Below are 21,327 nucleotides of genomic sequence, written 5' to 3' on the forward strand. Positions count from 1 at the left end.
TAGTGCTCAGCCTTCATTACCAGCACATCCTCACTGACGGTTTCAATGGGGAGACTTGGAAAACGGGACAAGACTGTGCCATTTATTTATAAAGTGAGTGTCCTAGTTTCTTTCCTACAACCAAGTGGTGACTGTCCATTTATTCCATTAAACGTTTTCTTGCTGTACAAAATTACTCCCATTTTTCTTTTAAATACACCCTTTTAGTCTCAAGATGGAATTAAATAATAACATACAGCACAAAAGAAATGCAAGCCATTCCCAGTGCTATTAGATGAGATTTCCATCATTCCAGTTAAGCAAGAATTATTTTCTCCTGTCTCTTTTACAACTCCTCCATGCATATCAGGAGACTTTTGTTTAGTAAATAGCACAAAAGTTGGTGCTGCCCCTTCTTTAATCATGATTTCTATCTTTTCTCCTTTACCATGCTTCTTCTAAGTTTGTCAGTAAAGAAGGTAACAGAGATACTCCTGTGCATCAAAAGATAAAAAGTGCCTGAAAATTTGTGACACTGATGCATGTATTAGTCCTGCTGGAATCTCAAAGCTGTGCTTAATTTTTCTTTTCTTTCTTTTTTTTTTTTTTTAATAGGTACCCCGTAAAAAAGTTTAATCATGACAACATAGCCCATTTCACCTATTTTTATGGTTAAACTATGTTTAGTGGCAAGCCACCTAACATAATGGGCAAAATTTATGTTCACAGATGGTAAATTTTACAGTACAGACCAGACCAGCAAGGCCACAAATTAATCTCCAGTGTCATAAGAATTTCATTGCACACATGCATAGATTATCTGTCAACAAAGTGAGCAATATGACTGATGAAAAGGGACTGGAAGTGATAGCTGGAGCTTCACATATAATGTGAAGCATCACCCTGTAAGCAACATTACTGGAAGGATGGAGGTTTAACAAGTATCTTTCAACACAGCACACTGTTGAATCAAGAAACTGTTTCCAATTGCTTTTCAGTTTCCAAGCTTGGTTAAGAATCCCAAATTTTACCAAAACGAGGAAGAATCTGCTCTTAGATGAGAACTGAATTCAGTTTTGCTAGAACAAAATCCAACATAAAATAAAATACTACACAACACAGCATGAAATAGTAAAGAGGTGCATAAAATTGAGCATATCTGTTCTTTTGCATACTGTCAGAGCTCAAGGTTGGCATCAAACACTGTGTTGAGAATGACTTGATTTTGATCTATCATCTCATATGAGCCAGACTGCAATTCACCCCCACTACACTTATAACAGATATGATTAAAAACAATCAGTTACATTAGGCAAAAATATATTTCCCAAGGCAAGCATTCTCTTCAGCGCATTTTTCTCTGGCTATAACACACAGAAATTCTACATATATAAAAACCTTCTGGGTTTTTACAGACATTAGCATTGAGCTGAAAAACAGGGAAAGTCTGCGAGGGAAACTGCATAAATTAGATGCAGGCGCTACAGTGATTGTATTTCCCTCGGCATAATTCCCTGCCTACTATGTAAACTTCAGATGAATAATCTCTCCATGGGCCCCATGTATGTCATTTGAAATAAACATAGCAACGGTCGCTGGTGCTCTCTCCATCCTGAAGGACAGGTGAGCCATCAGCAGAATTGCATTTTGCCTCTTACTTTCAGCATTCAACTGAAGGTTAAATAAAAATACTTGCAGTATCTCTGATGAAAAGCACAATGCAAACAAAGCCAAATAAAAGACCAGATAGGCTAGACTACATAGAACCAACAGTGAATTTTCCAAGGAAGTATTTCTGGGCATGTAAAACATGCTGATATATTGCAACAGAAACACCTCCTGTCAATGAACCATTCCGTACACTTTTCAAAGAAGGAAATGCCCATGGAAACCTGACTGCCTTCCCAGCAGCTTGGGAGCACAGAGATACACACTCCGTGTGTCAGGAGTGCTGCAAAGTGACTCCCACCTGACAGCTGGAGACATGTAAGTCAAAGGGGCCTGTGGAAGAAGACAAGTGTCTCAGCAGTAGCCAGGCTCTTGTAGCTCATCCTGAGGCTCCCCACTTTGGAGGGTCTCAACTCCCTCAGCTTCTGCTTCTTGAAACCCCAGGCTTGTTACTGTGTTCAGTGCTTCCAGAAACCATTTTTCTTTTTAAAGACAGCATTTCAAAACTGTCTCTGCAAGTTTTTGGTGCTTTCCTGGCCAGCAGAAATATCAAAATTCTACTCTTGCACTGCTCGTTACAAGGTAAATGTTATTGTAGAAATTCCAATGGAAAGAAAACATCCTAAACTTAGGTTGTCTCTAATACCTAGGGAATTTTATCGGTGGTGTGGCGAAGAGAACAAAAAGATGAGAATTAAGAGCTGATGTTAAATCCTTGCAGAGCCTTAGGCAAATTCCATAATCTCTCTGCTATAGCACTGAGGATCAATACACAACTGCCAAAACCTGACTGCTCCGTGAGGCTGGTCATATACTGACAATGAATACCGGCCAAAACCACATTTAATGAAAAAAACCAAACAAACAACCAGTAAAGCCAGTTAAAGGCAAGAATAAATTGGGTTTATAGGAAGACCCTTCCTGACACAAACCTTTAAAAGTTTAGTTAAACCCTATGATATTTCTCATGCGTTTTCCCCCCTACCCTGAGTAGATGGAAGTGCTTGGGACATTGCGCACCATTTCTTTCTCTCTGCCTGTGCACTGCACTATGAACCACTTGTCCTGATTCACACAGCAATCTGGAAGTTTATTAATATGCATGTGCTACTTCACAAATGTTGAATGATTTGAAAGTGCTGCATAAGGTTTGCTGTCTGTTTTCTCAACATCTGTCCCCAAAATGCACTTCTGTCATGTTCTGCTCCCACAGTTCTCAGATCAAAAAGTTAGAAGCAAGGCACGAATCTGTTTGGAGGTTTGCTGGTATGGGCTGCAACTTCTTCTTTCCCAAGTGTCTCACATTCTCACAGCATATGACACTTTCCAATTACCTTTTGGCCCTTTTATTCCCCCAGTCTGGCTCACATTTCTCTCTGAATTTGGTCTGTATGCAGCTCTGAACCCACAGTCTGACAGCTAAGGACATAACAAATATGCAGCAGTAACCCTCGGGGCGGTTAGAAATGCCTGAATTCTCCTATTACAGGCAGATTCGCAAGTAAAGGTCACCAGAAAGTCTCAAAACTTAAAACAAAAATGGGCCACACAACAAGACATCAAAAGTTTGAGGGAGCAGGATGGGCTGTCTTATGGAAAAACCTAAGACAACTTGCAAAGTTTGGATCCAAATCTTGGCTCTGCCAAAGACTTCCTATGCAAGCTGAGGCACATCTCATTTTCTCACCTGTCAGCTCGCCTCTGTAAAATGCAACAAAATAGTTCCTCACAACATCTGACCTGGGCAAGATATATGCCATGGCCTTTGTAAAGACGATAAGAAGGTTGATTAAAAGAGAGGAAGCTTCACCGAAGAAACAGAAAAACCTCCTGTGAACTGTCTAGCAAAATGGATCACAGCAGTTACCCTGGCTGACTTACAGAGGCATAATTTAAGAGGCAGAATTATGACTAGAAGCAAATAGAATTAAAACAAAAAACCAAACATTTATAGCTCGTACTTTAAAATCAATTCCCATGTTCCAAAAAATGTCATCCACACAGATAATTCAAGAGTATTTATAGTTTTCCGCAGTTGGAGAGGAAATCTCTCAGGAAAACACTGAAGATAACCAAAGAAATTACACCTGACAAATTTATCCCTATACATAGACTGTTTAGTATACAGCACTTTAAAAATTCCCTTACCTTAATACAAACTGGTCTGCTAGAGAGTCATCAGCCAGGGAAACATGAAAGGTCACAACGTCACCTTCTCTGACGGGGTTGAGTGGCAAGCGAATAACGACATTTTCATCTAGCCTCAGTGAAGACTGTTTTAATTTGTCTTGATTTGGGTAAACAATGATGCTACCAATCCTCTCCATAGCTGATAAAGCCTTGTGTTCATTATCTTGACTTGCATGGATATTGTTTTCCCATTTTGCATCCTCTGGAGAACATTCCCCATCTGCTGTATAAATCTTATAGAAGAGCTCCACAGTAATGCCTTCCAGGGAGGCTGTTTCCTCTGAAACCAGGGGTGAAGGGGAGCTGAACCAGCTAGGAGACAATTCCAGCTCTGCAACACATAATCCTAGATGACCTGTCAATCTACAGCTGGCCACAACTTCTCTGGACTCCAGGAAAGCAAACATCTTCACACAAGGCAAACTCTCTGCAGGATTATAGTCATCCCAGTCCTTCCCCGCAATATAGAATAAGGTTTGTATTTTAGGTTTGTTGGAATAGATTGAGCTGTCGATTATGTGAGATTTTAATTTCCAATTAAAAGTGAACTTATTTGTGAAACCAAAAGATGCAGAAGTCAGCATGAGATCCAAGGGAACAGCCTGTTCAACAGAAAAGGGTCCGTATGTGGCATTTAGGACAGGTGGCAGTTTGGCTTTGTATATAAAGAATGAATCCACCCTAGACTGCAAACTGGAGTTCCTCATGATATCCTGGTTGGCTTCTTTGAGGAAGAAGAAAATATCAGCGTTGCAGATGTGATAGCTCGCAGGGAGGTATGTTGGCAGGTTTGAAAATCTCTGTATGCTGTCCATGATCCCTCCTCGGCTCTCCACCACTGCAGGCCAAAGATAAAAGGAAACAGAAAGACAACTCTAATGTTTGCTTAGCATGCCCCTCAGTTTTTCTCAAAAGTGACGTCTTACCAGAGATCAAGACTGTTAGCCACAATTATGAAACAATCTGACACAGGTACCATGGAATAACACTGTTGGCTCAAGGCTCATACACTGAAAACATCCCATTGCATCAGCTGTACAGCTCCCTTTCCACCTTTCCCAATCTAATATCTACTTGAAAGCCATTAATCAAGTATTGGATAAAACAAGGAGGAGATTGATTGGCCAGATCCCAATCTAAGTTCTAATACTTTGTACTGGTTGGTTTTTGTTCTTCTATCCCCAGATGAAACTTAGAACTTTTTCTCACCCACATTTCAATATACATAAGAAACTGGCATATTGAACATTAGTAGGCAGTAAAATAGAACATTCTCTTTAGTCTAACATCGCTAACACACAATGAAATGGGAGGCTGCAAATCTGCATCACTCCATATCCACTTTTGCCAGTACAGCAGTTTGGAAGTTAGTGGCAAAATGATAAAAGCTTTGTGTTACTGAAACCAAAACTTTTCACACAAAAAAATACAGGGTTTGATAGAGGTCTTGGTGGGATGGATTTATAGGCAAGAGTGAACTTGAGAGGAGGAGAGAAACCCTTTACACGCAGAATGTTCACAGATGTTAGAAGAATTTTTTGGTTTAATTCCAGAGGAGAATGAAACACATTTGGAAGCCACAGAAGTTTCTCTACAACACAATGGTCAATCCTCCAGCCAGTGCTGAGCAATTTTTCCCAGGCAAGAAAAGATTCCAGAGGGAGGGAGGGATCAAACAGACATCTTTGGTTTGGACTGATCTCTAATTAATGGTGAGATATATTAAATCTGGGCTGCGATTCTACCAGAAAGAAACGGTGGGTCTTTCAAACTAACAATTCATATGCTCCAACAGAAATCCAGTGAATGCAAGCTCCTGGGACTGCCACAGAAGAAATAAACAGAAACCAAATGAATTAAAATGAAGCAGTTCCATAATGTGCAGAGATAACAAAGGAACAATGACAGATCCTAAGGTCAAAGCTCTTGTTGTCTCTCGCTGAAGCTTAGCAGTGACTTTCCTGTTTGTCAGGACTGGGGAGAGCAGATACACAATGCCACAACCACACAAACAATTACACCTGTTACAAGCCAGATGACTCAGATACTTGCAGCTACAATTTAGCACAGATAAAAGCTCTAATATTCAAGCTATCTTTTTCAGGTTGTGTATTTTTAAAGCCTACACTTAGCAAAGACAGATTCTAGGGCAAATCTCATCCATTTGACTTTGCTCCACTCTTGTCCTCGGTTGAAATTCTGCTCATTTATTTTCAATGGCTTGATATTATCTACACTCGTTTAAATGCTTCTCATTTCATCACAGTACTTCTGCTTTTGCTTTTAATTACGTCAAGGTATTTCTGCAGCCATTGGAATATTCTTTGTGGGAACAAGTAAATATGCAAAAATTTACAAAAGCATTAAAAAAATCTCAGCAGGAAACAGTATCAACAGTCTCCTCTCACTACTCCACATGAGGATAGGTTCAGGGTTTCCTTTCAGCTCTACAAGCAAATGCAACTGTAGAGCAGCTGCCATGCAATCACCCCACTTGGCTGTCCTCTTGTTTCTTATGCCCACACATAAACATTTCAACCCATCTCCCATAACACACCAGTGCAGCCAACACCTTCCTTGAGCTGCATGCAGCCACAGATCTGGGCACCCAGCTGAAATGCAGAAATCCAGATGATGAGAAACTGTCTCCTCCCTTCCCCATGTGACCACTGACATGGGCCAGCTTGCTATGGTATCACAGCTCACCCAGGGGACAACCAATTTTCTAGTGGAGAAATCTGACTCTAGCCCTTCCCTTCTACAGCTCTCCGTTCAGCTCTGAACAACAGGCAGCTGGTGCACTCCCTGCAGCATCCAGAAACCAGAGACGCCGGTTCTCTGTGGGAAGCCATGGGGTGTAAGTAGTGATGAGCAATTCTGGAAGAAGACAGAGGTAGTCTCTCCAGGCAAAAGGCTAACCAAGCTACAAGCAGTTTAAGAGGCAGGAGGCACAGGTGACAGACACCACAGAAAGCAGTAGGTGCTGTGTAGCAGAGATGGACACCACTGCCCAATAGCACTGGGCACAGGAGGCTGCATAAGGCAAGGAACCCACAGCAACCTACAACAGGGACGGTGGCAAAGAGCAGAAGCTGGTGACCACCATTTAGCAGGGGTCAGGCAATGCCCCACTACTGTTTGCTGTGCTACTCTGTGGGAGCCCAAACACTTTTGTCCCGCCACTGAATAACAAAGTGCTTGAGAAACACAGGGGGTCAAACCTCATCCTGCTTGTAGCAAGAGGAGAAGGGAGAATGGAGAAGATCAATGCCAATTCTAGCACCAAAGTCACCAAGGGATGTTTTAGCAGCTCTGTTATTGCTGCTATTTATAGAGCACCTTGACACAGCATAGTCTGCTGTTGTGCAATTGCACAACTCAGTTGTTGAAAGTGAACTTTGCTCCTGTGAAAGCCAAGACAGCAAGGAGAGGAAGGGTGTTGTTTCTTCCCCAAGAAGTCAAATGCAGACAACCACCTTCCTGGATTAATTGCAGATAAATAGAGCTACATTTGAAAGCAATACTTTTGAAAAGTTGCATTCATCATAAAAATTGTGCAGTTGTATAGGTAAGCAAAGGACACACAGCAGCAAGAGTACCCTCTGATTTCTGGGGGAAGAGCTAAACTTTGCTTTCTTTGAAAACACGCCAGACTGCAGAGGAGATTTAAACACTGACATAGTTCCTGAGCCTAAAGAGGAGCCAAAACCAAGGCAAGGCTTAAATGAATTTGGTTTTATATTAGAGAACTTCCCCCCTCCTATCCTTTATGCAGATATTTCATCTCTCTCAAGCAGCAATTTACAGGAAGTTTAAGAGGTATGTTTTTCCTTTTCCTCCATTTCATTACAGTGGCAACATTCAGTGCCTCTTCTCAGAACTGGTACGAGGACTAGGGTATGAGCCTGCTGTAACTCAAACAAAATGAGACACAAATTTTGTCTGAAAGCTTATATGGGAAGCCATAAACACCAGTAGACAGGGCTGGGCTTTGTCCTAGAACCAGCCTGCAACAAAATATGATATCTGAATTTAGCAGCATTTTATGACACTGTAGGAACATCTAAAAAGAAATACTTCATATGATGGCAGGCCAACACCCCGCCTTTTTAATTTGGCACATCAGCACCATGGCATCAATCTCCTTACAGTAACAATCAGAAACAGGACACATTTTCAGCTTTCTGGTGTGCAACAAAGCAATTAATAAATCACCTGCTCCTTTAATAAGCACTCCAACAAGATGAAAAAAACGTGGGTTAGTCCTAATTACGTAATGAAAGAGAGCAAGAGTTGAAGAAAAGTAAATGGAGGCCAAACGAGCCCAGTGCTATCCCAAAGGCTGACACAGTGTTTCTCAGACTACTGTGGCATTGAGGGGAGACGTGTGGAAATAACACATTGTTGGATATGACATATTTAGCTTGAATTTATAAAATAACTTTTACCTTGCAACAGGTTTTCAGCAGGTGCTCTGCCCCTTTTAAAACACTATTTTGAACTAGCCAAATACCAAGAACCCTAGAGCAACAGGTCAACTTGTAAAATCTCATCATTCCCATTTTATGCCAAAACCCATCTCTCCAGAGTCAGGCAACAGCCTCATGGCCCAGTTCATCCTGCAAACTCTGAGACTGCAGATGGAAGTGCCCCTCTGATGTTTGTGAAGAGCAGAGAGGAAGCCACCATGCACATAACCAACCATGTAATGCTGTGCATCAGGGAGATGCCCCTTCTGGTCCTTACTCTCACCAGCTCAGACATCAAACAAATCTTCCTTTCTGTTGTCTGGATAATTTTTTATTTAACCATAAATTTATCCATTGCTTTTGTTTTTAATCACACTTGACCCTGGACTAATGCCACAAAAACCAGCAAAGGAGTAAGTCACATGCAAAGCCATAGCTGTAGTGACCTACACTGTTCAATAAAAATCTGCCATTCATGTAAGTCAAGATTTCATCCAAGCTACATTTCATACAATTTGATAAGCAGCAAAACAAGTATCCTACTAGAAGGTAGCGGTGGCAGTGACAGGTCAGTATTAAAAAGTAATGCATCTATGTTAAGCTGTAGTAAGAGGTAAGTCTTTACAATTCACAATTTTGCAAATAAAAAGGAAAATTACTCCTGTTGCCGCATAAATACAAATTTCACATATGAATCTTTCCTCTCCTTCAGCTAACTACTTAACAGCAGCCAAGTCTTCCATAAGCACTCAATAATTCTGAAGTTGGAGGTGCATGGAATAAGAAGGGTTTAAAATTGCAACTGTTTCAATATCCTTTTTCTCTGAAAATAAACAGGAAAGCCAACCCTGCACCTGTGGAAAAACTGTGAAAATGTTAAAATTCATATTTTCTGCAGCATCATCAGAATTGTAGTGTGAGATCATACAGACACTCCTTTTTGTAAAAGAGGAATAATTTCAAGTAATGTGGTGCCAGTAAGTACTATGATGTTACCCATGACTCATACAGAGGCAATCAATGGCTTGTCTGTACAGGAGAAAAATCACCAGCCCTTCCCACCAGCCCTCACTAAAGACCATAAAGACCAAACTACACATGTACATTATTCCACTATAAAAATGGCCCTATTCATAATAATTATTTTGCTCTAGAAATGCAGACATTATCCTTGAATAAAAACACACTGTATCCCAGAATAGGGTGTCTACACAAGGAAAGCTATTCTGGAGCTGATAAATTATAAGAGAATAATTAATACTGGACCAGCTATGTAGGTCACTTTCTCTCATACATGCAAGGGTAAGACCTGATGCTGTTTGGGGATCCCAGCCGTAAGAGGCTGTGCAAGGTAACTTGGCCTGGCTACAGCTGGGGAAACACTGACTCTTAATCCCAGCAGCAGGAAAATGAGGAAGATGATTACAGTGTGAAATTCTGCCATGAGTTTAGACGTAATTTGAGCCCTATGAGTAGGGTAAGTTTGGGTTGTGCAAGGATTTAAGCAGCCTAAATGAACACCCGCCTTGTGCTCTCCCTGACTCATTCAAAATTTAATAAAATAACCATGAAAGGAGGATGTCACTGTTTACTTCCCACATTCAGAGTCCATCCTGTGACTCATCTCCTCAGTTTTATATTAGGGAGGAAAAGGAGGAGAAAAGCCCATCATAGTCCCACTGAAGAACAGCTTCCATTTCCTACCATTCAAAAACACGTCTTGCTCCTTCAGTACTTGCGGTAGTTATACAGTGAACTGTACTAGCACAGAAAAGAAAAAAAAAACCAAAAAAACCCCCAAACTAATAACAAACAGTCTTTTCAACTGTAACAGAAAAATTTGAAAATACAAATGACACTGCAAGAAAAAGGTAAGAAGAGCTCCCAATACTTTTTAAACATTAAAGACAGCCCAGAAGCTGTCAACATATAAAAAACTGTAGCATGAGAATAGATGATAGGATCCCTTTAAGCTTTTCTCATTCTCTCTTTTTATCCTAGTTTGACATAAGGATAGAACTTGATGTAGGACTCCCAACCAGTTTACACTGCTTACGTTTGATCTTAATTACACATTTGTGGAGACAGATTCACTTTGCAAAACATTGCTCGTTGAGCAGCTCGTTTTGAAAGACAAGAAAAAGGATGCCATTTAAAAAAAAAAAGTATATTTAATCCAAACATTTAAAATTGAAGAGCTGTTAATTAACTTTTTTAGGCTTGGGACAGTATCTCACATACGTACCTTCAAATGCCTCCGTCAAACTTTTGTTACCAAGCTTCACTGCAGCTACACGTTCTGGCCACCTTCGACAAGCCAGGCCACCTCATTTTAGATAGGTACCTATGCCCAGCACACACTCCAGCCCCGCCCCCCGCCCCCCCCTTCAGTAAATCACAGAAAAGGGTATCTCCAGAATTCGTTCATCCTCTCCTAGACACTTATATCTTAGGGGTGAAAAATCACCCTTGGGAGAAGCCTATTTCTGTCTGTTAACTCGACTGCTAAAGGTGGCCAGCACAGACCAGTATCCTGGAGGTTTAGATATCTATGGGCAAAGGAGTCCTGGCCCATGAGATCTGATGGCTCACTCCTCACTTAAAGCTTCTCTTCCCACACTTTATGCCTGTTTGCCCATCACTCTGCTTCCAAAAACCTTGAAAGCAGGATCTTGGCCCTCATAAATCTTTCGTCTACTAAAATACATTTTTCAGTGCAAAATTAAACAATGCATATGAATGAAACTCCTGGCCAGGCCACAAGTTCAGTAATAAACTGTATTATTGTATTCCAAAGTAAGTCAAGTGCTTTGCCTGCTTACCATTGCCAAGAAACTAAGTTGGATGTGGAAGTTTCTAAGCTGGTGCTTACTACAGTTTTTAGCTTGCGTACATTTTGCACAGTCACTCATACTGAAAGATATACATACAGCAAGGCCACATGCAGATAGTAATAAAACTGTACTGTCTGAAAGGCTGCCTATAAATCTTATTAAAGTAATCCCTTTCCTGAACCCAGATTATTACATTCACCTTTATGGTAGAATAAAAATTAATTTTCTCAGCTATAATAAGTGTATGATAAGAAGGCATCACTTGGGACTAAATAAAGATTATAATTAACTCCTACTGAATAAATCTAAATTTAGCTTGGACTAGCAATTTGTTTTCATACATTTTCCTTTACGACTGAGTGAATAGGTACAGCAGGATTAGCATCCGATGCCAGTTCCAGCACTGCTGGCACAGAAAGAAGTGAGGCAGAGTGTAATCCAATACCCAAAAGGCTTGAAGATTAATTCAGGTTCTCTATCAGCAAAAGTTTGGAAACTGGAGAAAAACAAAAAGGCTCAAAACTGCCATCAGTCCAACAAGGAAAGCATGCGAAGTGTTGGACTCCAGAGAGAATACTGCTCGCTGCACTCCCTAAATCAGCATTATGCAAAGACAGGACCTCTGCCACAGGCTGCTGAGAGCATGTTTAGGGGAAGCATCCTCTGTGCTTGCCTGATCTTACTCTTTCCTATCAAGTATCTGCTTTTGGGTGCTATCAGGAATGGGCTGCTGGGCCAGATGGATCTGCGCTCTGACCTGGTATGGTCATTCTTAATCTGCGCTCCCTCAGAGGTGATTCCTGAAACAATTGCAAAACAAGAAGACACAGCATTAAACAAGCACACAAACAAAATGGGGTAAAGTAAATGCATTAAAAAATATGCAAAGTTTACCTTTATTTTTTTACTTAATTGAAAATAAAAACCCTTATAGCAACACTATACCCAGCAGATTAGAGATTACATTCCCCCCCCCCCCCCCCCCCCCCCCAATACAACAAGGCTCTACTTTAAAAAAGGTTGAGGAACTGCCTCATTAAGCCACTACCTCATTATTTGCCATTCTCTGGGAACATGACTGTTAACAACATTATTACTGGGAAGGAGTTGTTCAGGCTTGTTCATCAAAATAGACCACATAGTTATCCTAACCAGAGAATAGCATGCAACCCAAGCAACAAAACTACTGTGCTTCCCCCTCTGACTTTCATTCCAGGCCATGCAGACATCAGATTTGCCTGAGTAAGATTTTATCAGGTATAAAGCTATAGCTGAACCTTTATCATTACAGCAGAATGGCTCTCCAAGTGGATATGTTTATTTCCAAAGACTGAAGTTCTTTTAGCTTAAAGGTGACACAAAAAAAAAAAAAAATTAGGATGAAATAACAGTATATATGTAATGCACTACACTATAATAACTGAAGTTCACCTCTCATGAGGGTTTAACTTTCCTAGACAGGACATGCTTCTGCAGCCCCAGCAGCATCATTTCTTTTTGAGAACTACCAGACATGAGCACAATTCCTGCCCAAATATGAAACTGCTCAAAATTATGCTGTCCAAACCTGAAGAGTGCAAATTCCTCCTGAATCATCAACACTGGCTGTTATAGTTAAACTTGTCACAGTTTCTAAGCCAAAGATTCAGCATCTCTATAGGTTATAAAGTAGAAATTTTATTCCACCAGGGAAAAGAGATCCTCCAAATGCTACCATCATGTCAAGGCCTGGAAAGGCCTGAGATACAGGACATTAAACCTGTGACATCTGTAACCATAAGAAGGCTATTTCAGGTAAGTTTTAGAGGATTTTATTGCTCCCTCTGAACTCTGTACAGTGGGAAACATGGTAACTAAGGCACCTGGGTTTATGGGCTGGAGTAATAGAAAAAATAGTCACAATAAAAAAAATTTAAAAACTCTCTAAACATCCCTAAAACAGCTTTTCTTGAAACATACTGGGATGGTTTCACCATCTGTGAGTAATGTGCCCATCCCCATATCCCATAAAATCTTTATGTCATCACGTATTCTATTTATTCATCGCTGCCTCACACTCACACGCATGCTTCTGGCTGAAGTCTTCATTGTTAAAAACATTTATTCAAACATGTCTGGCAGAAAAAGCTAGCTGTTACATGAAATACATTCCTGTAGTACTACCTAGATGTTGTGCAGAAGCACTATGTGGTCCCACCCACAGACTGCACAAAGCTTAGGGTAACGGTGCTCCTAAGACAGGTATTCATGGCCTCCCAAGGCCAGTGAGTCCATGGCCAAATCTCTTGGGTGTAAAATAGTCCTTCCATTGAGGAGAAGGGGATGATCATTAAGGAGAAGGGGATGATTCCAATGGGTGAGGGACACACAACAAATGCTGAGGGCGAACCTATAAAGAAAAAGCATGAGCCTGAAGAAAGTATGGGGACACTCAACACTTCCTCTCCAAAAACCAAGCACAAACAAGATGAGACATTCACAGGGCTTCTCCTTCAAGTCTCCATCAGCCATCTCCAGCTCCCGCCTCCTCGGACAAAGGTGATACAGATATTTGCAGAACTGCAGTTTTCTAGCCCAGACTAATTCCCTGAGTGCTAGAAGAGAGTTTTCCCCCATATCACACTCAGCACAGCCAAGGCCACCTCAGTGCAGCTAACTGACAAAGCTGCTTTAACTGCCCAAGCCTCAGTGCAGGGAGGGTGCTCAAGAGAGGAAATCCTCCATGGAGTTCTCTCATTTAATGTCACTGTTGCAATTGCTCAGGTTGCTCTGCTGGGCTGATCACTGGCCTAACTCGCCATTTTAGTTTCAAACAGGGGTGTTGATATGGTGGTTAAAAGTCACAGGCTGCTCTTGGCGAGTTTCTCTGCATCTCGCATATAACAGCAATGGGGAAATTGTCCTGCCAGTTACAATTAGAGGCATCGGAACAGTGGCTAAAGGTCATGAATTCATCAGCTGAAGGAACTGAATGACAGAGCCACTCCTGCAAGCTAAACTGAAGTTTAAAACCACCTGATTAACCAAGGAGGGTTTCTGTTCTGGTTACCTGGAGAGGAGAGATGACTGCTAAAGCTGTGCAAACACACAGAAAGGTTCTGCATGACCTGCTACTTGGTGCACAGAAACCCATAAACACAAACCATGAACACCACTGCCTGCCCCATGGTGCTCCCCCCGGCGTAAACAGCATTAGGATTTCCTAAAACCTCCTTCTCCCTTCCAGTGTCCCCTCAGTTCTTCTTGGCCAGAGGTGGACATTGCTAAAACCAACCCTGAAAACCAGGGCACCAACAACTCAGGAAGAGTGATTTGCACACACAGGCAGCACATCTTTGCTGTGGGGGGAGGTGAGAGGCACAGCCACCCCAGGTGAAGCTAAGCCAGGTCACAGTCCCAGAGGCTACAGCAGGGCTGCTGAACCACTTGCCCAGCTCCCCACCACATGGCACTGGTCCTGGCACTGCTCCTTGCTCTAGTGGAGAGTTGGTGCTTCCAGCTGCCAGCACTGCAAACCCCTGTGCACCCCTCCTGGCACTTAATAAATACGGTTTGTCACAGCTACTGGAGGTTCTCATTGCTAAAGTGGAGGTTAGGAGAGGGCTCCCTACTATCGTTATCCAAAGCAAAACTCATTTTCCCTCAGTGATATTTCAGAAACAACAGAAAATGAGTATGTGTATGGGAGTGTGTGGATATATTCTCCAAACAACAGAAAGGCCTTACAAGGCAAACACATTCACTAAAGGCACCAGGTGATTGCAAAAGTAAATCTCTTAAATATATGCTCTAAACTATTAGCCAACTGTGAAATATTTGTATTCAGTGTCAAAACATCTATGTCACACAAAGCCAAGAGACTGACAGGAGAAAGGCCAGGATTTATGTTAGCTGGGGTCCATCTGTCATGGAGATAGGAAAGGTAAGAGAGAGTCCTTTTATTAAAATCATTCTCCCGCTGCAGATATTGATCTAAGCAGCTATGGTTGAATAGCAAAGTGCATCCCCATCTCTCAACAACGTTACTCACTGATACAGCCGTAAAGGACTGGGGTAAAGGCCCTCACGACCCCACCAAATGGTGCCCCAAAAGGGTGGGACAGGGAACAAAGGGACAACAGTATAAACAGCATCCCATGATGCCATGGTACAGCTGCCTTCCAGGAACCAGAAAGTCACTCTCAACTCCACTTCCCAGATTCTCAGGAAGCCTGCTTTGCTCTGCAAATCACTAACACAGGTTGCCATTACTCCCAGATTGAGTTCACCATTAAAACAATAGAGAAACACAGTGCTGAATTCATTGCTTGCTTTCCCATTTTAAGGAGCAAATGCCATTTCATAAGGATCCTTCCCTAAATCTGCTTCAGCATTTTCAGTTCTTCCTCTAAGCAGTAATACCAACAACTTCTGCCCCAGTTTGGGCTGATCCCTCCTTGGCAGCTCTCCCTTGGCTCCTGGAGGACCCAGATCTTGGCTGTGTTTCTCTTTGCAAACCCCAGCTTGCAACCACAGTCAATGGCTTCGAGTATTACACCTAAAGACGAACTGAAGCAAAGTAACTTGAAGTTCTGTATACTATAGACTTTCTACATTCCTGCATCCACATGTTACACAGGTACATCATTTTGTAGCACTTCTGATTCTCCCCACAGAAGCCTCTGCCTTCAGTGATACTGAAAAAATCCTTGCATGACCCAGAAATTACAGGATATTAAACTGCTGTCAGCAGATTTTCCAAAGGCATTGTCAGAAAGAGGTAAGGTTGGTCCAAAGCCTTTCTCCAGAGCAATGGGCTTTCACTGGATTCTCCATCCTGTTGTTTTGAAGCTCCTGGAGGAAACAAGCTCCAAACCGATGGGCCTGAACAGCTGCAGGAAACCACAAAAGCAGCTTACAATAAAACCCCTGTAAAGTTATTAAGAACACAGATATGTCTTGAATGCACAGAAAATCCTCTGTCTTACGAGCACTCATCCATATCCCACTGTGACTGTAATCCCAGGAAAAGCATACGCCATGCACAGCCCCACTGGGGGACCATGATAAAACAAAACAGGATGCAGAGACACGTAAAGCAAAATCTTGCGTCCAGTGCCAGTCCCACAGCTCTGCCTGAGCACTGGGATCAGTTCTCATTTCACTCCCCCTTACTGTTGGATTTCTCACCTGGATCACGACCCTAACTACACATGCTGATTTTGGGGACCGTTAGTAATGCAGATAGTTAAATTTCTGGTTAAATCTTGCAGTGTTTAGGTCTGTGGAAAGAAGTCGGCTCTCAATTAGGTTTCCCCACCGAACTCCAGAGTTGCAGGCTGTTGCCTGCAGCAAGATTTGTGGTACCACCCTGCAAAACATGCAGGCATATGTATCATTTCAGGCCTGTGTGCAGTCTCACTACGTCAGCGAGTTTTCCCACTGGGAAATTTAGGCACAAGCTACAAAGTTTCAGGACAGAGACCTGCGAGGCCACACAGACTTTTAGCTGCTTCAGAAGAAGTTCCATGGCTTTACAGATTCACCACTATTAGTTCAGAGATACCCACACCTTTTTTCTCTGAACTCAATCTTCAACCTGCACTTTGCATTGCTCTCACAGGCAACCAATATTACACTAACCAGACTCCCAGAGCAATATGTGTTCCGACTCTCACAGGAGCAACCACACAGCCCTAGCTCTGCAGTTCAAACATCATTAAGTTATCAATTTATATATGCCTCTCAAGCAGCACAGGAAAACATGAATCCTTCCTTCCTAATGACAGCTCTTCTCCCCTCGCTTCCCCCCCCCCCGGCCCACCCCCAATACCCAGAACAAAAGTTTCTGTTGTCTCTCAGATTCCTTTACTTAATTCAACATTTTATTTTTGGAATGACAACAGCCTCGAGCAACTCCATTAATTTGTTACAGAGTAAAAGAGCTTCGCATTCCTAAGGTGATTGCTGACCTCCTCCCCTGCTCCCTTGCTTATTGAAACAGTCCTGCTCAAGCACATCCCAGTTATCGGAACAAAGCATAATTTTTCACGCTCGAATGCATTATTTTACGTTATGAATACATATTTGACATATTTTACAAATTCATGGCAAACACTGTCAGAACGGACAAAATAACCATCCCTCAGTACTGCTTTTCTCTTAACTACAATGATCAAAGGCTGCAGCTTGTCATTCACACGTGAAGAACATCTCCTCTTGGGGAAAGAAGGAGCCTGCAGCCTCACCCAGGACTTCTTGGGTGTTTGTTTCTCTGTCTGCTGCCGATTAGCAATTTAGAGTTCAATTTTCTAAGCACAAGGAAAATTCCCAATAGCTCTGGAGGAGGCAGTTCAAGGAGATCTTGTCAAAATATTGGTGTATAAAGAAAGTGAAACCTTATTATGGCTTTCATACTGCGATGCACCAAAGACTGTTATCTTGCTCACAGACAATTATTAACTTATAGGCAAAGAATAAAAACTCTCAAGCAAAAAACAAAGTTGGATGAGGTCATACTTGCTGTGTGGTTCACTTCTGTTGATACATTAAGGTAATAAAAGATAATGAGCATTAGCTGACAGCATTTTCAAGCTCTTCAAGAGTCAAGAGAAGTGAATTCGATCAGATATGAGATTGCCTAAGATGACAAAAAGATTAATCTAATTCTTTTCTTAATGAAAGGGCAATTATAAAATTGAGGAAGAGTTGCAGGACATCACTATCATAGCCCAACATAGCATACTATTTAGGAAACTCCAGATCATCAACATGATTAGTTTAGGCCAGTGCCTTGACCACAGCAGAAACTGTTCACCTATCAGGACAAACTACCACAAAGGTGTGAATTGGGTGCAAGCTAATTTACAGTGGTGTTTCCTACCCAATCTGCCCTATTACCTCTGAATTGAAACAATTCACTGATAGCAATCTGTAGCAGCTTGGGAAGAGGACTGAGAGAACTCGAAAGTCTGGGAACAACCTTCCCACGTCAGGAGTGTTTATACACAGGGTTAGGTTGTAGTGGTAGTTGTCAGCTATTTCAAGGAAAATGCATCATTTAAGAAATAGAAAGCAAATTTGGACTGGTAATAATTCAGTGCAGAGGTTAAAAATACAAACAGCTGCCCCCTGCTCCTGTGGGCCACTTCTTACATTAACACAAGTCTGCAGGCCCAGTGTCTGGCTGGAATAGGACCCCGTAAATCCAGTGTGACCTCATGAACCCCAGTCTCATCTATGCGCCTCTGAATGCAGAGCCTGTCCTGCTCCTGCCAAAGGCACAGCATCGCTCCCACCCGAGACCCTGCAAACTCACACCTGCACCTGCCTCAGCTCACCAGAGAGCCAGCCTTGGGTTTTACACATGTACGACTGACAGCAGCCACACATGGGCATGGACCAGCATTTGCACATGCTGAGGGTGCAGCTCTGCACAGCTCAATGTCAGCATTTACCTGTTTGAAGCTGCCATAATGGACAGTGAGAGGGAACAGCAAAAAAGCTGTGTTCACCTTCTGCTTAGTGGCATGTCCTATAAACCTCTGTGTGCAAACATCGCAAGTGCAGTTCAAGAATGAGTCAATTCAAGCTCAAGTCATATCTTATTATATTTAGTCCTGCTCACTACTCATAGCCTAGAGAATAAAATTCTGCAGAAACTCAGCATACAGGTCACTTCAGCACTCTGCTTCGTCTGGCATTTGTAACTAGAGCCAAGCACATAATTCACACTGCATAATTTATCCACAGGATTTAGCCCATGGAACACCCAAAGCAGATACCAAATTCTTATTTTTTAGACAATTCAGTCAACTTCTCTTCTTCTTCTGAACACTGCAAAAAGATTATGAACCTCTGGATATATTCTTCCAGAGCTTGAGCTCTTAGCTATCTGTGATCAGTCAGATTAATTCACCTCTTTTTCCATCTTCTACCTTCAACTATTCTTGTTTCCTGAGTGGACAAAAATGTGCGTAAGCACTAAATCTCAAACATGCTATTCTAACATTTGGATTCCATTATCCTAGAGATAATATATAATCCTATAACGATATGTAATAAATTAACATTTAATCTCATATCAAAGAGTTCAAAGGGATCCTAGCCAGCTGGTGCTAAAATAAGCATTTGCTAGAGGCTGCAAGAGTGGAAACCGAAGATGAGAAGTGAGTGAGATCTAAGCTGCTCTGACACTTTGGCTTGGCAAGACTGGTTGGCAAGGAAAGGATCAAATAAACCCCTGACATGAAGGGGACCACCTTCAAAATCAACCCACCTCTGCCCTTTCACTGTGAATGTAGTCCTTGCAGTCCATCCAGTGTGGAGGAAGGGAAGATTTCCCACCTCAGAGCTAACAAGTAGGGAAGGTCATTGTCATACAGTGCTGCACAGAGGACTTAATTCGGTGCTTGATTTGTCCCCCACTTGTCAAGGTGCAGAGATCCAATGAAGCTAGAGACAAGCATCCAGCTCAGGGTGAGCTCTCTCCAGCTGTAGAGATCCATAGCCACCCGCTTTTTTTCCGCCCTGACCCTACTTTATGCACATGCAGAACTGATGAAAGGATGTACAGTTTCAACACAGAGAAACCAAAAATCATTTGTCATTTTGTTCCCCTTTCAAATATCTTCACACATAGTGCTAACACACTGACCGCTGTACAATCTTCATTAATAAAAACAGCTATTAATAACGTTTTCTCCATAGAGGCTTCCTTAATAAATGCACATAGTGAGTCTAGTAAGGATCATTCATTTCTCTTGAAGACAGGCACAATTAAAAGCCCCCAGCAGGAAGACACAGCTTCCCGAGCTGCACGAAGCAGAAAAGATCACCAAGGGCTGCTCACCGAAAGAGCAGAGAAAAATGCCTGACTTGCCAACGTCCCTCTGAATTCTACCAAGCCGAGATATCACTGTTAGGGTAAGGGAATAAGGGTTGTCTTTATCTTCCCACACACTCCGTGTGCAACCTCTGTTGTCCCAGCTACGTCCTATGGCATGGTCCATTTTTTTGGAAACTTGCAGACCCAGCACTTAATCTTTGTTCATGGGCAGCAGCAGCAAAAAAAAACCACTGACATCAGTCAGATTCAGGACCTTTCTCTGAATCCGAAGACACACTTCATTGCTCCATCTCAGACTGAAATACACTTTAAAAAAAAAAACAAAACAAAAAAACAACCACAACAAAAAACTGTCAGGTAGCCAAGAAAGCTATGAATCCATCACAGACACAGACAGTATTTTAAAAAAATACTGCCAAACTTCTTTGCTAGTTTTCAGTGAAGACATATCAACCTTACTGCCAAATTAGCTAGAAAGTAAAGGCAGTTAAAAAAACATCAAGAAAAAGGAAAGAGAGAAACTTAGGATAGCCAATAAAAATATACAGCTAGCTGAATTTCACAACTCCGGACACTGACCACACTTCTGTATCTGAAGAAAACTTAATAAATAAAAATAACAAAAAAATCTGAATTTTTATGGAGTTATCTTTGCTCTAGCACATCACACACATTTCTATTACCCTTTCTCGATTAGCCAAATGAAGATCAATGTATCTATAAAACTCAATGACATGTTAATGCAAACCTTAAAAAAGATAAAATGCCTTTTATCTCAGTCTTAGGAAAACCTAATAAAGAATTAACAGTCCATGAAGCCATGGAATTTCACTCAAGGCTTTACTTTATGCCAGGACTTCCTACTCCATTAATTTTTAATGGACAGGTTTCCCCAGGCTTTGGGACATGTTGGTACAATTGTACATTGTCATTAAAATTGCTCCTATATTTTCCTCCGGAGCTGGGATAGGAACCTCGTTGTAGTATGTGGACCTACAATATAGACAACACCCACAACAGATCAAAAACATAAATCTGGAGCAACTGTTAAGATAAATAAAGATGCAAAAAATGGCAGACAAATATTATTTTTTATAATAATCTGACAATTAATGAATTCATGAGCTAAAACTTTCACCGCAAGATGAGCACTTTGGATCAGAGCTCATTTTTAACATCAGCACTTCAAATTTATATCAGGAGCAACAGCCAGGAATCTACTAACACAACACTAGATGCTGAATCTTTAAAGCGGTGCAGTCAAATATTAGTCTAGGATTTCATTCAAGATTGGTTTTTGGAACTAACAAGCCTTCAGTGACTGCCATGGGCCACGCTAGGAGGCTGGGATCCATAAAGC

At 41.7% G+C, this 21,327-nt stretch overlaps 1 protein-coding gene across 1 annotated transcript in view; it reads right to left on the reverse strand.

The window, feature by feature from the left end:
* Positions 1-21,327, reverse strand: part of TMEM132B (transmembrane protein 132B) — a 258,635-nt gene that overhangs the window by 184,406 nt on the left and 52,902 nt on the right. The window contains exon 2 of the mRNA XM_056326388.1: positions 3,796-4,675. Within this exon, the coding sequence (XP_056182363.1) occupies positions 3,796-4,675 (880 nt within the window). The remainder of the gene's footprint in view (positions 1-3,795; positions 4,676-21,327) is intronic.

Source organism: Falco biarmicus, chromosome 1, assembly GCF_023638135.1.
Source record: "Falco biarmicus isolate bFalBia1 chromosome 1, bFalBia1.pri, whole genome shotgun sequence".
Lineage (NCBI taxonomy): Eukaryota > Metazoa > Chordata > Aves > Falconiformes > Falconidae > Falco > Falco biarmicus.